At 43.2% G+C, this 13860-nt stretch overlaps 2 protein-coding genes across 2 annotated transcripts; one reads left to right on the top strand and one right to left on the bottom strand.

Moving 5' to 3' along the window:
• The first annotated feature begins 213 nt into the window (after window positions 1-213).
• Window positions 214-1048, top strand: LOC125540029 (uncharacterized). The gene is made up of 2 exons (XM_048703596.2): window positions 214-474; window positions 587-1048. Exon 2 carries the CDS (start codon window positions 619-621, stop codon window positions 865-867), a length of 249 nt encoding a protein of 82 aa, XP_048559553.1. The 5' UTR covers window positions 214-474; window positions 587-618; the 3' UTR covers window positions 868-1048.
• Window positions 1049-8625: 7577 nt separating this feature from the next.
• LOC125540027 (small RNA degrading nuclease 1) lies at window positions 8626-12146 on the bottom strand. The gene is made up of 12 exons (XM_048703595.2): window positions 11928-12146; window positions 11669-11848; window positions 11487-11576; window positions 11292-11360; window positions 10802-10942; window positions 10608-10724; window positions 10460-10529; window positions 10226-10326; window positions 9797-9931; window positions 9610-9717; window positions 9426-9530; window positions 8626-9284 (listed from the first exon to the last, which is right to left on the bottom strand). Exons 1-12 carry the CDS (start codon window positions 11958-11960, stop codon window positions 9042-9044), a joined length of 1392 nt encoding a protein of 463 aa, XP_048559552.1. The 5' UTR covers window positions 11961-12146; the 3' UTR covers window positions 8626-9041.
• Between the last annotated feature and the right edge of the window lie 1714 nt (window positions 12147-13860).

Here is a 13860-nt window from a genome sequence, read left to right as displayed (position 1 = left end):
GCCTGGATACCAAAGAAGCCATCGAGCTGCCGTTCATCGGCTGATCTCTCCCAAGTCTGAACGCTGCATACGCCTCACACCGGCCGGCACAGTGCGTGGTTGCGACGGTACGACGTGGTTATAGCGCTTTGTAGGGCTGGTGAAGCAGCTAGCTGCACCATCCATATTCCCCACTCAACCCAAGATATTATTCCTCGCGCCGGTTTCATTTCCCATTGATCAGTGGTTGTTATTCATCTCGTCAACTCAACGGCCGGTGTGTGTTTGTGTCTGTCTGCCCGTCTTTTCCCTCCAATCAAGAGCTAGAGCCATTTCAGGTCGTTTTCTGTGACTACGTCGCCTCGCCGGCTTTCCCGTTGCATGGTTCTATATATGTAACCACCACGGGTGCCCACCTATGTTCTCCTCTCCAGTTCTATATCCCTTTGCGCCAGCTACTTTGATTTGATCTGCTGCCTCTTCCTGCTCAGATAGGTACCATCTTGTTTCTGTTATCCATGTCTAGTACCAGCTTGTCCCGCCGTTGCCGGTAGAATTCAGCTAGTTCAGCAACTGGCAACTTGTTTATTTTTTGCCTTTCTTGCAGGGAATTTCATCTGTGCGAAGGAGGATCCGTCGATGGTGATGATGGGGCAGCTGGGGAGGCTGGTGGACGGGCTGAGGTCCAAGATGAGGGCCGGCGGCGGGAAGAAGGGGGCGGGGAAGAAGGCGGCGGCGGCGGCGGCGTACGAGCAGATGGGGAAGACGGAGAGCATGAGGGTGGAGATCAAGAGCCGGCAGGCGCAGAAGCTCATCGCCAAGAACCTCGTCGCCGCCGACTCCATAGGCCGCAGGAGCAGGAACAAGCGCTTCTTCCTCGCCTTCTAGCTGCCGGCGTTCTTCAAAAGGAAGAGCTGTGTCCTGTCCTAACATGTGAGCTTTAGACAGTACAGTACGTACCGTTGCGTAGCGAATGTAAAGAAACCTCAGGAAAGCAACCGCATACAGCGGGAAGCTCTCTGTTACCACCTGTAACCACACATGCAGTACTATCTGTCTCACCCGTGAACTTGCCACTTAGCAATCCTGACATTAGAAGCGACGCGTTTTGTGATTAAATCACGAATTACAGTCTCTGAACTGTGTAAGAAGGACCTAGGTCCTGACTGATGAAATAAATATCCCTTCCACCCGCAAAGAAAAAAACACGAATAACAAATAGCTGAAAAAGCTTTATTGCTATCTTTAAATGTAATTCACGTTGATGTAATGAAAGCGAATGACCCATAACAATGACAGAACGCCCCGAGTAATTGACCTGTTTCCCAAGCAGAGTGTTGTGAAACCTTTCCTCTTTACTTTCCTTTTGGTTTGCACAACCCAAAAAATGATTAAAAAAGAGGGATTGTATCAACAATTATATACACAAGTTCCTCCGTCCGAAAATATTTGTTGAAAAATGGATGTTTCTAGTCCCTTCGTCTGAAAATATTTGTTAGAGAAATGAATATATGCAGATGTATTTTAATTCTATATACATCTATTTTTATCTATTTCTGTGACAAATAATCCTGGACGAAGGTAGTACTTTGCTTTTTAAGAAAATTGACATTTGCAAACTGGGATCAATGTTTGGTCAAATTGTATGAGTTGTCATTAGCTCACCTGTATATGCATGTGTGAATGTCTCCGTGCCTACAAGTACAGGCTATATATAATTAAGTTGTTTCGGTCGTACAGAATGACTTTATGGACTCTCTTAAAATTGGCTTTTGCCCCGCTTTATATAAAGCAACAATTGAAAAAAGTACACATCTAGACAGATACAAAATGGTCACGTAGCTCTCATACAACACCAATCGCATGATAACGCAGAACTCAAGCGACATTACCGAAAGAGTACAAAGGAAGATGGTGTACAACGTCACGCTACGTCCGATAACACCTAACCTCCATGACAACACCCTCAGGACAGAGAACGGCTATAAGCGTCACCGTTGCCGAGTCCAGGACGGACAAGGGTCTTCGCTCGAAGCCTTGGCATGGAAAGGAGCACCACGACAACGTCAGTGGGAAGAGAGCATCGTCTACGAGCATTGTTGTCATCGGCGATAAAGTGCGAAGCATTTGCTCCGCCACTCCCCCATGCAACCACAAGGTTTCCAGGACAAGCGCAATGAGACCAGATCCCCAGATCCGGATTGGGGCGTCACTGTTGTCGGCGACAAAGCGCGGAGCTTTCGCTCTGCAGCTCCCCCATGCCAACACGAGGTCTTCAGGACAAGCGCGACGAGACCCGATCCCTAGGTCCGAATCGGGGCATCACAGCTACCAAATAAAGAGAGCCGCCTGAGCCACCCGTCGCTACACCTCTCACCGCCCACACAACCATGCGGACCGCCGTCCGGAGCCGCCGCCCCGCCATCCATGTCCAAGACACCACCCTCCGTCCACATCACCGTGCATCACAACAGAAGGAAGAGTAAAAGGTGTGTCCTTTCGCTCCTAGTCCGGCATCCGGCACGAAATCCGGGTTGACTGCTCCATCGTAGGAAGCATCCATGCATGCGGGCCCAACCAGTCGACACAACCCCACGACTACCGATGGCTGTCGCCAATCAAGCTCACACGACACCATGCCTATGACATTAAACGCCAATCTACCCGGTAGAAAGGCAGTGTCCCGACCACCACCATCAACTACCGCACTCACGAGGAGAGGGACCACACCGCCTGCGGCCACCACCTGGGCTAAGCTCAATGTCACCTACTCGAAGCAATCGCACCGACTACCTAGGGACCAAAACTGGCCCACTTGAGTGCGAGCCCTAGGGCACAACCACCACCCTCGCGCGTGTGGCATGCTCGGCACCACAACCGACACCCGCCTAGTTGCGCGCATCGCCGACTCGATCCCAGGAGAAGGGTGACCACCGCCACTACCTTGTGTCGTCTGCCGGAGCATAGTTGATCGCGCCGTCGTACCACCAGAGGCCCACACCACCAACTCCATGGCCGCCATCGTCCGCCGGCACCCACGCTGCCATGATCGAGCACTGCTGATCCACTACCGTCTACATCCACAACCAACGAAGGCCGCAGCCGCCGGCTCGCGCCACCTGCGCCGACCGACTGAACGCCAAATCCGGATCCCCACTGAGCCGTCATGAGGGCGCACCCAGCTGAGCCGGACCGCACGACTCCCGTCCCCGTTGCGTGTCTGCCTCGCCGCCACGTAGGCGCTGCACCCCTGGCCCGCCACACCACTGCATGTCGGTCACCACCGCCATGCGCTGCACCATGCACAACGTCCTCGTTGGGCGTCTGCGCCCCGTGCCGCGATCCTCCATGAGAGGAGAAAGAGAGATCCCTGCCGCCGCCGACGCTGGCCAGGCTTTTCCCGACGGTGCCTCCTAGTGACGACCAGGTGGATGGGCCGAGGGAGGGGGACTAGGTGGGTGTCGGCTAGGGTTCGTCCGACCTCTTGCGGGAGAGGCGCGGGGCGAACGAAGGGTTTCTCGCTGCTCCTTTCCAATGACAAACTTAAAAGACAAATGAGATGAGCCTAGGAAGCATTGCGACCAAATAACACATGAATAATTGTCTATTGGCTCCCTCAAAAAAAAAGCTTTTAATAGCCGGCTATAGTTTCGCTATAACTGTTTGAGCAGGGTGTCTGCTAAATATCATTTATGTACAATTATACAGTAAAATTATGCTGGTTTGAAGGGCTGGCTCTATTTGACATAATCCGCTATTTAAAACTATGCTCTTTATGCACTGAGTGAACCAAATTGACTGCCACTTGTAGTCAGTGAACCAAATTGACTGGCAGCTGCAGTTCACTTTGGCCACAAAACTGAAGCGGATTAGTGCGGCTGATCGCCCGTCCTCATATTTGACTTTGCTCATTATCAGTCGTGTCTGATTTTTCTCTCATGTGGCTTATCCGTCGTCCGTCGCCACCCCCTCTCTTTGAAACAAGAAGCTTACGCAAGCCACCATTATATGCTCCATATAGTCTGTCTACTTACCCACCTAATACGCTAATTATGTGGGCTTACAGCCAAGATAATGAACCATTATACAGTCATGAAAAGGTACGAGAGGATTTGACCGTTATTTTCGTACACCGACCACAGCGACCCCACCGCAGTGTGACGCAACGTACGGTGCCGTACCGCCAGTAAACAATTCAAACTACGGATATGCTTTCCTCATCCTACATTAGGTAAACATTATCAGTGCATGACGTGCATGATCTTATTAAGCCAAGATTGTACATCATCTTGCAGTATTTTTCAAAAGAAATTGTTTTAAAAAGGAGGGGTGAAAACCTCGCCTGTGCGTCCACGGATGCGCGAAACCTTATTAAATATTTGGCCACATGCCTTCCTCTCTTCATCGAGAGGCGATGAGGAACACATGCGCCATGGTGTTCTTGATTAATTATGGATGCTAAATCAGACATTTGCTTCCCTCGGAAGCAGACCCCGCTACCCTTAGGTAAGACAGGGCATCACAACAGATCCGCCATGTGCAAACTTGACTATGATCCACATTGATTAATGAATAGCCTTCTTTTGTCAAACTGTAATCAATTACATAATTCATAGCCTCATAATGAGATAAAGGTAGAATTAATATTTTCCGAAGTTCTATCGACCACCGATATAACTCTGCACACACCAATGTTTGCTTTTCCTAGAACTAAAAGTGAAACTACTCCCTCCGTCCCATAAGGTAAGATGTTTTTTGACACTAAACGTCTTACATTATGGGACAGAGGGAGTACAATACATCAATAAAAAGATAGTTTTACAAGAAAAAAGCTAATTGCTTTAGTAGAGCTTTTGGAGAACAATGAGAAAAAGGTTTGTCCCTAAGTAATTGATAACTAGATCGATAATCATTATTATAGTTTTATATGAGGGGGTGGCTTAAGGTAACATACTTTTCGTTGTTGGATTACGTGTACTTATGGTTGAAACTCTAGCCAATATCTGCGAGTATTAAAGATCATTAAGTAAAACCAACCATAGCATTAAGTGTAAAGTCCCCTTTAATCCCATACGAAACAACCCACTTACTCAGGCTTAGGTTTCTATCACTCCCGCAACCCACTATAAGTGAATTATGAACATATTACACACATTACGGCCATTTCCCTCACATCACCCTTGTAGAAGCAGTTCATAGCATTCATGAAATCCTGTTTTATGATGTTCCAGCAAGTGGCATAGAACCAGCCCATAAACCCATCTGGTCCTGGTGCCTTATCCGAAGGCATAGCTTTGATCACGCTTTCCACTTCCTCCATGGTGAAGGGCTCCTCAAGCTGCGATAGGTCTAACTGCGGTAGGTCAAGCTCCTCAAGATTGAGGGCGTAACTCCGTGACTCCATGGTGCCAAAGGCCACACCGTAGTAAGCATCAACCGCGGACGCCACCTCATCCTGACCAGAATAGATGTTGCCATTATGTTTCACCGATCTAAGGGCGTTCTTCCTCTGTGTATGACTCACTTGCTGATGGAAGAGCCTCGTGTTTTCGTCTCCCTCGCGCAGCTACAACAGGCGCAATCGCTGCCTCGCAATGGTTCTCTCGAGAGAACACATCCCTAGAAGTTTCTTTTTCAAACATCTCCTCAAGTCCCTCTCCGCGGCCGAGAGTTCCCTAGAATCCATAGCAATATCTAGTTGTTTTATCACCTCCAACGCGATGGAGATTTGTAGTTTCACATTCCCAATCCAACGAGCACTCCATCTTTGGAGACTAACCGCTGTGGCTCGCAGCTTGTTGTGAAGTGTGAGATAGTCATTCTAAGCCTCCGATGTTGAGTTCCAAGCCAACTACACCGCGTCCATAAATCCCTCCGCTTTGATCCAAAACGCTTCAAACTTTGACATATCAACTATGGTGGCAAATAGCGTACACACTCTTAAGAATTTTTGGGAGAAAAGTGAGGGAGGTTTTGAAGTTGAAGTGCAAGGACCAAAGTGAGGAAGTAATTGCTAGGGATAATACATGGACATCAGTGGCTATGTTATGTGGGCAGATTTGGCAAATTTGTAAGCTATTGTCTCTTCCCCCATGAAGCCAGCAAAGGTTAAAATCTCTCAAATTAGGAACACCTAGGCCACCAAAAAAAATCCTGGCCACAAGGCCCCAATGGGCCAAATGATATTTATATAAACATCTCGCAGGTACGCCACAATAAGTGAGCCATTTGAGAGGAAATAGCATTCACGGCCTATTTAGGAAACTTGATAAGGGACATTAGATAAATAGGAATACTACTTCCTCTCAAATTCTCTGTTTTTTAGGGTGCTCTCAAATTCTCTTTACTACTCCCTTCGTCCCATAATGTAAGACGTTTTTTTTTACACTAGTGTAGTATCAAAAAGCGTCTTACATTATGGGACAGAGGGAGTAGTTCCCACCGCACACCAAACTTGGAATTGGGACTAAAAATCAACTTCATATGCCTAATTCCCTAACAAACTCCCACATGTTAACTCCAATTCATTTCCCCATTGTAGCCAAACACGTTGTTATGAAAAGAGGTAATATCATTGGGAGTCATAGAACTTGTGTTCGATGTTCAGTTTGATGCTAAAACTTTAAAAATACGGATTTATGGTCATCCAACTTGCGTTCTTGTGCAAATACGGTCACTTTGGTCATATTCAGACGTATCCCGCGCTTACGTGGCACCCCAGCGCGGCTACGGCCCATTGTTAGTGACCGAAACAGCTCGCTGCATTTTTTCTTTGCAGAAGCACCCTTGCTCTGTATTTAATTAATTTAATTGAGCATAATCCTCTCTGTGTGTCCCACTTGTCAGCATGAGGTGGTGTGAAAAATGAAAATAAAAAGTACACGCGCAGGGATTTGAACTCCATACACCTCGGGTACATCCATGCACAAGCAAACCACTACACCAACTACATATTCCTTACAGTAAAGAGGTAAACCTGATTTTATATTAGACGCAGTTCTTCCTAGATTCCGTTTTTCCCAGGTTCGGCTAGTAAAAACTAGATACGGGAAAATCTCGCCTTTTTTCACCAAAAAGCAATTAAGAAAACTGTTTCAAAATGTATAATGTTTAATCCATACCGTACAAAACTTTGTCATGAGCGAGAATTTTTTATTCCATTTTTTTCGAGAGGGTTGGAAAAATCCGGGTTTCAAAATATCTTGGCAATTCCAGTTTTTATCTACCAAAATTTTGAAATGAATTTTGAATTCAAATCTTTTTATCATCTAAATATATTTAATTTAGCAAAAAAAAGTGACGCATGTTACAGTGGTCAGCTCAACTCCTCTCTTATATAGAAGTTTGCATGTTCAATTCATTGTTACAGTTCGAGACCATTTTTATAAATGAGCATGAATAAAGAAAAATATATTTCACAATACAAGGAATAGAATCGCGGCCCCTTCCACTAAGCTAACTATGTCATTATGATATTGTATGCACACAAAAGTTATTATATTTGACATAGTTTTTGTCGTTTAAATTCAAAATTTCGGGCGACAACATTTTTTCCGGGGACCGCCAAATTTACTGGGGATTGATCGGTTATCGAAAATTCGGTCTAAGAGAAAAAGAACCTGAATACGAGTAGTGGTCGTGGACAATATATAAAATCAGGCTTCTCTCTTTACAGGCACTGGTTGGTACTTAGTGTAGCGTTTAATTGCAATGTGTCCACGCTTGAGGTTGAGAGATCGAATCTGTTGGGCCACCCTTTTTTGTCACTCAATTCGCGTTGGGCTTCTGTTTGTGATTATAAACGAATTTTAGTTGATCATGTTGAACGTCAATCGGCACTAATGGAATGATGTATGGCGGATTATTTTATTGACAGGTCCCGTGTTTGAACCCCATGTGTGCCATCTTTTTTCATTATATTTGAGGGCTTTGTGCGCATTAAATAAATTGTGAGGGAGTTCTCTATAAAAAATCCAGCGTGCTATGGTCACCTAGTGTCTTGTGCATTCCCAACCACTGACAAGTGGGCCTCCACCGGGCTGGCACGCCATGTGGACAGGCCATGTGGCTGGATACAAGAGGAAGCACCGTATATGCACGCGGGGACAAGTTATGTGACCATAAATCCGTATTTTTAAAGTTTTAGCACCAAAATGAACATTGAGCGCAAGTTTTATGACTCCCGGTGATATTACCTCTTATGAAAAAGGTGGTGGGGGAGAGATGTGTTTTCAACCTAAGAGAGATAATGCAGAGATGAAATGTGCAATGCATTCGTTTCTGCTCTCTTGGATAAACGTAGAAAGACACTATCTCCTTTTGTTAATATTCTTATAGAGGTTTGAGTTGGCAGTGGTATGTTCGATCTTTTGAGATATTTTTGTATCATGCCACAAGCATTAAACAACATGCAACATTACCTGCAAAAAAACATGCAACAAAACAATCCTCTATAGCTATGCACCAACATTTAACTTCTCTAGAAATGCGAGTTTTAGCTAGTTTTGTTTTAAAAAAAGGTTGTTGTTTACCACATTTCATGAGCAGTGAGAAGAAAAAGAATCTCATTTATAGGATATTCTAAACACCGAACACTTGCGATATAATGAAAATCTTACTACTTATGCAAAATTCTGCTAATGAACCTTGAACACAACCACAATATTACCTAGGAATTAATCCACCAACCTCCAAGTTCTGATAGCCTGCTAGTGTTTTTTTAAATGTTACCAACCTCCAATTTAGTGGATCTCCACATGCTACCAGTAAACAGCAATATCAATTCAGCTGAAAGTATGCTCAAGTTTAAGTCAGTTAGCAAACCCTTCCATGCGAACAACATTTCATGATCCTTGGTTAGCTATCAACCGCCTAGATGGGCAAGACCTAGAGGTTAGAGATCACCAAAAATGCTTGCTGAGTCATGAAAAAACTGTTCCTCTCGACATCCAGTGCTTCCAGCGTGTCTGATCTCAAAATCCTTCACTGACAACACCTCATACAATTGATCAGCATCCATTTGTAACAAGATGAGCTCAGCATCAGCCCTCCCCTGAAGCTCTTCACTCGATAACCGGTGCCTTTGCTTTCTTCGCATGCTTCTTGCTAGTTCTTTGCCTTTTTCGCTTATCCCCATTGGCATCTTCTTTCCTTTGCTCCGTGTTCTCAATAGGCTGTGGCCTCTTCTTCAAAACTTCAGAATTGCTGAGTCGGGAACCATATACCATCTTCCGGACAAAGAAGCCCGCGACATCTCCATTGTCACGCTTCAGGAGTACCGGTTTTTGGAGTCGCCCACTGGAGTCCTGAATGTTTCAGCAAAAGTATAAAGTACAAAGGTTAATCGTGTGCCGCTGCATGTTTCAGCAATTCAGACTGGTGCAATCCAGAAATTCAGTTGAATAAGCAAACTACGGTAAGGAACCAAACTATGAAGTCACACGCACCTTAGTCTCTTGGCCATCTAATTCATCAAAGGCTTTATCTGCCTCATCTATGTCATTAAAAGAAATACACGTAGAGTAAAACTCGCCTCGAATCCTTGAATCAATCTGTTGAAAAGGAAAAGGAATAAATCACTAATTTATGCATACAAGTTTGTCGAACAAGCAACAAAAGCTCTGAGAAAACCTTCTCATCGATGCTGGGATTCCCAGAGAAAATTTTAAGCAACTCTTGACAAGGAAGGTAGACTGGAATTCTATGAGCAAGCAACTTCATCTGGTCAGGTTCAGGTACCTAAGAAATAAAAACTCATAAGTCAGGTAGCAACTTGAATAACAACGGGAAGGACTAAGAACTTCCTTTCAACTCTTACACTATTCTCCGCAATTTCGATGGGATCATTAAATCCATGCTTGAGCTTTGCGGTAACTAGATTCATCGCAGCTTCTGCATCCTTCAAGCAGTTATGTGGTTCTCCGTCTTCCCGAACGGAATACCCACAAACAGACTACAGGCACAAAACATAAGTAAACAATTTAGCATTCATAGATACATACCATGGGTTTTCTATCTGAAGATCTAAGAGGACCGGCTTGCAGCACCAATAGGGAAAAAAAATTAAACCAAAAAAAGAATGGAAGTATCTCGCAATCCTGAAATCAAACATTACTCTAGATAGTTTAGGGGGGCATGAGATCCCAAAGGAGTCAGTCCTTTTATGTCATTATATTTGTCTTGCGTGCAAAATGTTGCTCATTTAGCAGAAGCGAAAACACTGCTATATGGTGCCCTCTGACCATACCTTGCAAAGGCTGTTCAAAGAAGCTGATGAAGTGGTAGGTAAATTCGCATACTTAAAGATGTATGCCGTATCAATGACTCGACTGTAATCAAACTTCAGAGCTGAAATCAGAGAGAGGAACAATAGGACCTTGAGTTAAATGTTATTGAAGAAAAAAACATGTCTAACAAACACAATACAAGCACTGAATATAACTACTTCAAGAAGATCAGACATGATCCAATCACACCTTACCATATAGATCTCTATATAAGCTATGGCCAACCAAAATCTTTCCTTTGGCCAAGATTTTCTTCAATGATTTCTACAGAAGAAAGAGACACAAATATAACTCACACGAAGGAAATAAAAAAAATGCAAGATAATTGTACAGACAACATACCTGAATATCAACTAATGAGCATGTGACTCCTTCTAAATCCTTCTTAGATACACCAGTGATGTGTGTCCTGTAGTCTGCAACAGCTTTAAGGGGATTTACAAGTGTATCCAACTTCACCTGGGAAAAAATGAATGTTAGCGGGACTGGATAAACAAATCTAAATACACTTTATTTTTAGCAAAATAATATGTTACCTCCAGTTTGTTGTCTACAACACATACTCGGACGACAGCTTCTGTACCATCGTGGCAAAGGACCATCTCACAGTCAATTGCCAACATGGCTCCAGAGTTCATACTACTAGAAACTTTTCCTATCCGCATTACTTTCCACCCCTGCAAATAAATAGTGCCAATAATTTTTGGTAGTGGAGAAGCTGAAATATTCCTTAATTATCAGACAAGTACATGAAGAGTCCAAGATACTAATACTACATCACTAAAATTACTAAAGTACAATAAGGAGATGAGACTGTAAATTGGTCTTGAGCTTTGCAACTTAGACAAGGGATAAATATGTTTTGGATTTTGTATAAAGAATCATACGCGATGTACAAGTACCAATGTGAAAATGTGATCCAAGCAAAACAATCATGAAAGTTATTCTGGCCTAAAACCTAATTTCGACAGAAAAACGTGCAAGAAACACAAAATGTTGGATCATCGTTTGTTAGCTTGTACCTACCTCTTGATAAGATGGGAAGTAGTAGTTTTTCCTGTAGTCAAGGTGCTCTGTCGTCAACTGAACAAGCTTCTGCATTTGCACAATATATACATCAATACACTGGTTCACCAAACAATGTTTGATATGCTTGAAAACTAGTACATGAATACAGCAACCCAATTGCTCACATTAACCCTTCAGGAAGGCGAACATTACCTGCTCCGGAGAAATCTTGCCGGAAAACTCATTCATATACTGCTCGATAGCTCTCCGTTCAGCGTGACGCCTCACCAATTTGCGAAAGTACTGGAACCAAAAGCAGAGGCTCTAAAACTGTCAGTGCCATGGTCCGGATGCATAAAACAGAGCAACATTTACCTTCTGAATCAAAGTATTACCTTCTGAAAATCTTTGGAGAAGGTTACGAGGAACGCGAGCAGCACGTCCTTGGTCCGCTTCTTGGGGTCGCTGACGGAGGCGCCGAACTTCTTGTCGTTCAGAGCCAGGAAATCCTTCCATCCCCCCTCGGCCCCCTTCAGGCCGTTCTTCTGGGTGAACCTCACAATCTCCACGAGCACCTGGAAAGTACGAAGGTACGCGGAATAATAGACAGACCTCTCCGGCAGGTTCTCGCTCGCCGACTCTTCTGTTTGTTACCTCTTTCTCGGCGCCGGCGAGCCGCTCGCCCATCGGAAGGGGAAAGGGTTGTTGGTGCTTGGCTTGTTCTCGGACGGCCTTCTCTTCCGCGGCGTCGAAAAGAGATGGTGGCTGGGAGGGAGGCGGCGCGGCGGCGTATTGCTTTGGGTGCAGACGGCGGCGGCGGTCGAGCAGTGCGCGGCACGGGAAGATGGCCGAAAAAGTCCTGCTTCTAGGGCTAGTTGAGGGTTAGCCCAACGACGCAGCTTCGTAGAAGGATTTGCCCATTAACGGCCCATAATAGCGGAAAAGCCTATGTGGCACTTAAAGCGCCAAATACTAGCTTACTGGTACACGCCGCGCATTTTCGTTCCTACAGGGCCGGCTCATCTGGTCGTACAGCGTTTTTTAGAGGATCATCTTCGGCCCAAGCACGTTCATCGCTCATAGCTTCTCATTTTTATTGTATGGCCAACTCAAGAGGCTTTCAAAAACCTTTATTGATAATCAAATCCGTGCATGTGGCTGAGCAGCAGTGGCGATATTCCTGTCCAATTGCAGTCTCTTACTAAAATATTAGGGATATTTCAGCGTGCAAATATTAATACCACGAAGAAGATATCTCCAAGAAATTTCATTTTAATTCTTAGTTGTGTGAGTTGCTTTCCAATTTATTCGATTTTAGATCCAAAGCAAATGTATCTATAATAGTTTTGGGTATGAATGAAGTTACAGTTATTTCTCCAAATGAAACTACCAACTGATTTTGTGAAGCTTCCAACCAGTTTTTTCTATTTTTGGGTTTCCCCTAGATTTTTTTTTCCTTTTTTCTTTCCTTTTTCGTTCTCATTTTTATTTTTACTTATTTTCTATTTTACAATTCATAATTTTATTCAAAATCGCAAACATTTTTTCAAATTCATCCACTTTTCAAATCCAAAATTATTTTGCTTTTCATGAACATTTACAATTTACGAATATTTAAAAAATATCATGACTTCTCTCAAATTCACAAATATACTCTTTAACAAACCGATATTTTTTTCATTTACGTGAATATTTTTAGAAATTAAGAATTTAATCCGGATTCATGAACTTTCTAAAATATACTATAACCATTTTTGACTTTTAAAAAACAGTTAAACAACATGGTAGCTAGAAAAAAACTAGGCGAGCGAGCGCTGGACATGGCCAGGAAACCGCTGTGAGCGCTACACTCGCAGACTAGTAAATCCCAGACTCACCTAAAAAAAAGTAAATCCCAGGAACCGCAGTGAGCGCTATATGCCACCCGCTGCGACGCCTAGGAAGAACTCGCCTAGAACCAGCTGCCGCATCGGGCTCATGTTATGATCATGTCATGTGTGTTTTCTCAAAAATAATTATTGACATCATTTTTTTGCATTTCAAAATAATTAAAATATGTACATTAGAAAGAAACTTTACATAAAATTTTGAAAAACGTAAATTTTGCATTTAAAAAATATTATATGTGTATAGAAATATATTTCTATTGTATACCAAAAGTGTATAAATGTGAATGTAAAACTTAGAAAACATTAATCATATAGACAAAAAATGTTAATCATCAGTATGAAAAATGTTTGTGACAATTTAAAACTGTTGCATATTTCAAAGAAATATACATGTTATTGAAAATGTTCATACAATGTAAAAACAAGTTTGTGAAACAAATCTTCACAAGTTCCAAAACTGTGTTTGTGTCATTTCCAAAGAATATTCGTACAATGTAAAAAAATTGTATTGTACAAAAAGTTTTTTTATCATTTGAAAAATGTTTCAACATGTATTTGAAAAAAACACATATTTTAAAAGATATTCATTACATGTGTTTGTAGAAAAATATTAAACATCTATTTGGGCGATGTTAAATGGGTATGAACCAATGTTTTAAATATAAAAAATGACGTACAGACATGTATGAACAAAATAG

Source organism: Triticum urartu, chromosome 2A, assembly GCF_056163025.1.
Source record: "Triticum urartu cultivar PI428250 chromosome 2A, HENAU_Tu73, whole genome shotgun sequence".
NCBI lineage: Eukaryota > Viridiplantae > Streptophyta > Magnoliopsida > Poales > Poaceae > Triticum > Triticum urartu.
This window is presented reverse-complemented; position numbering and strand designations above follow the sequence as displayed.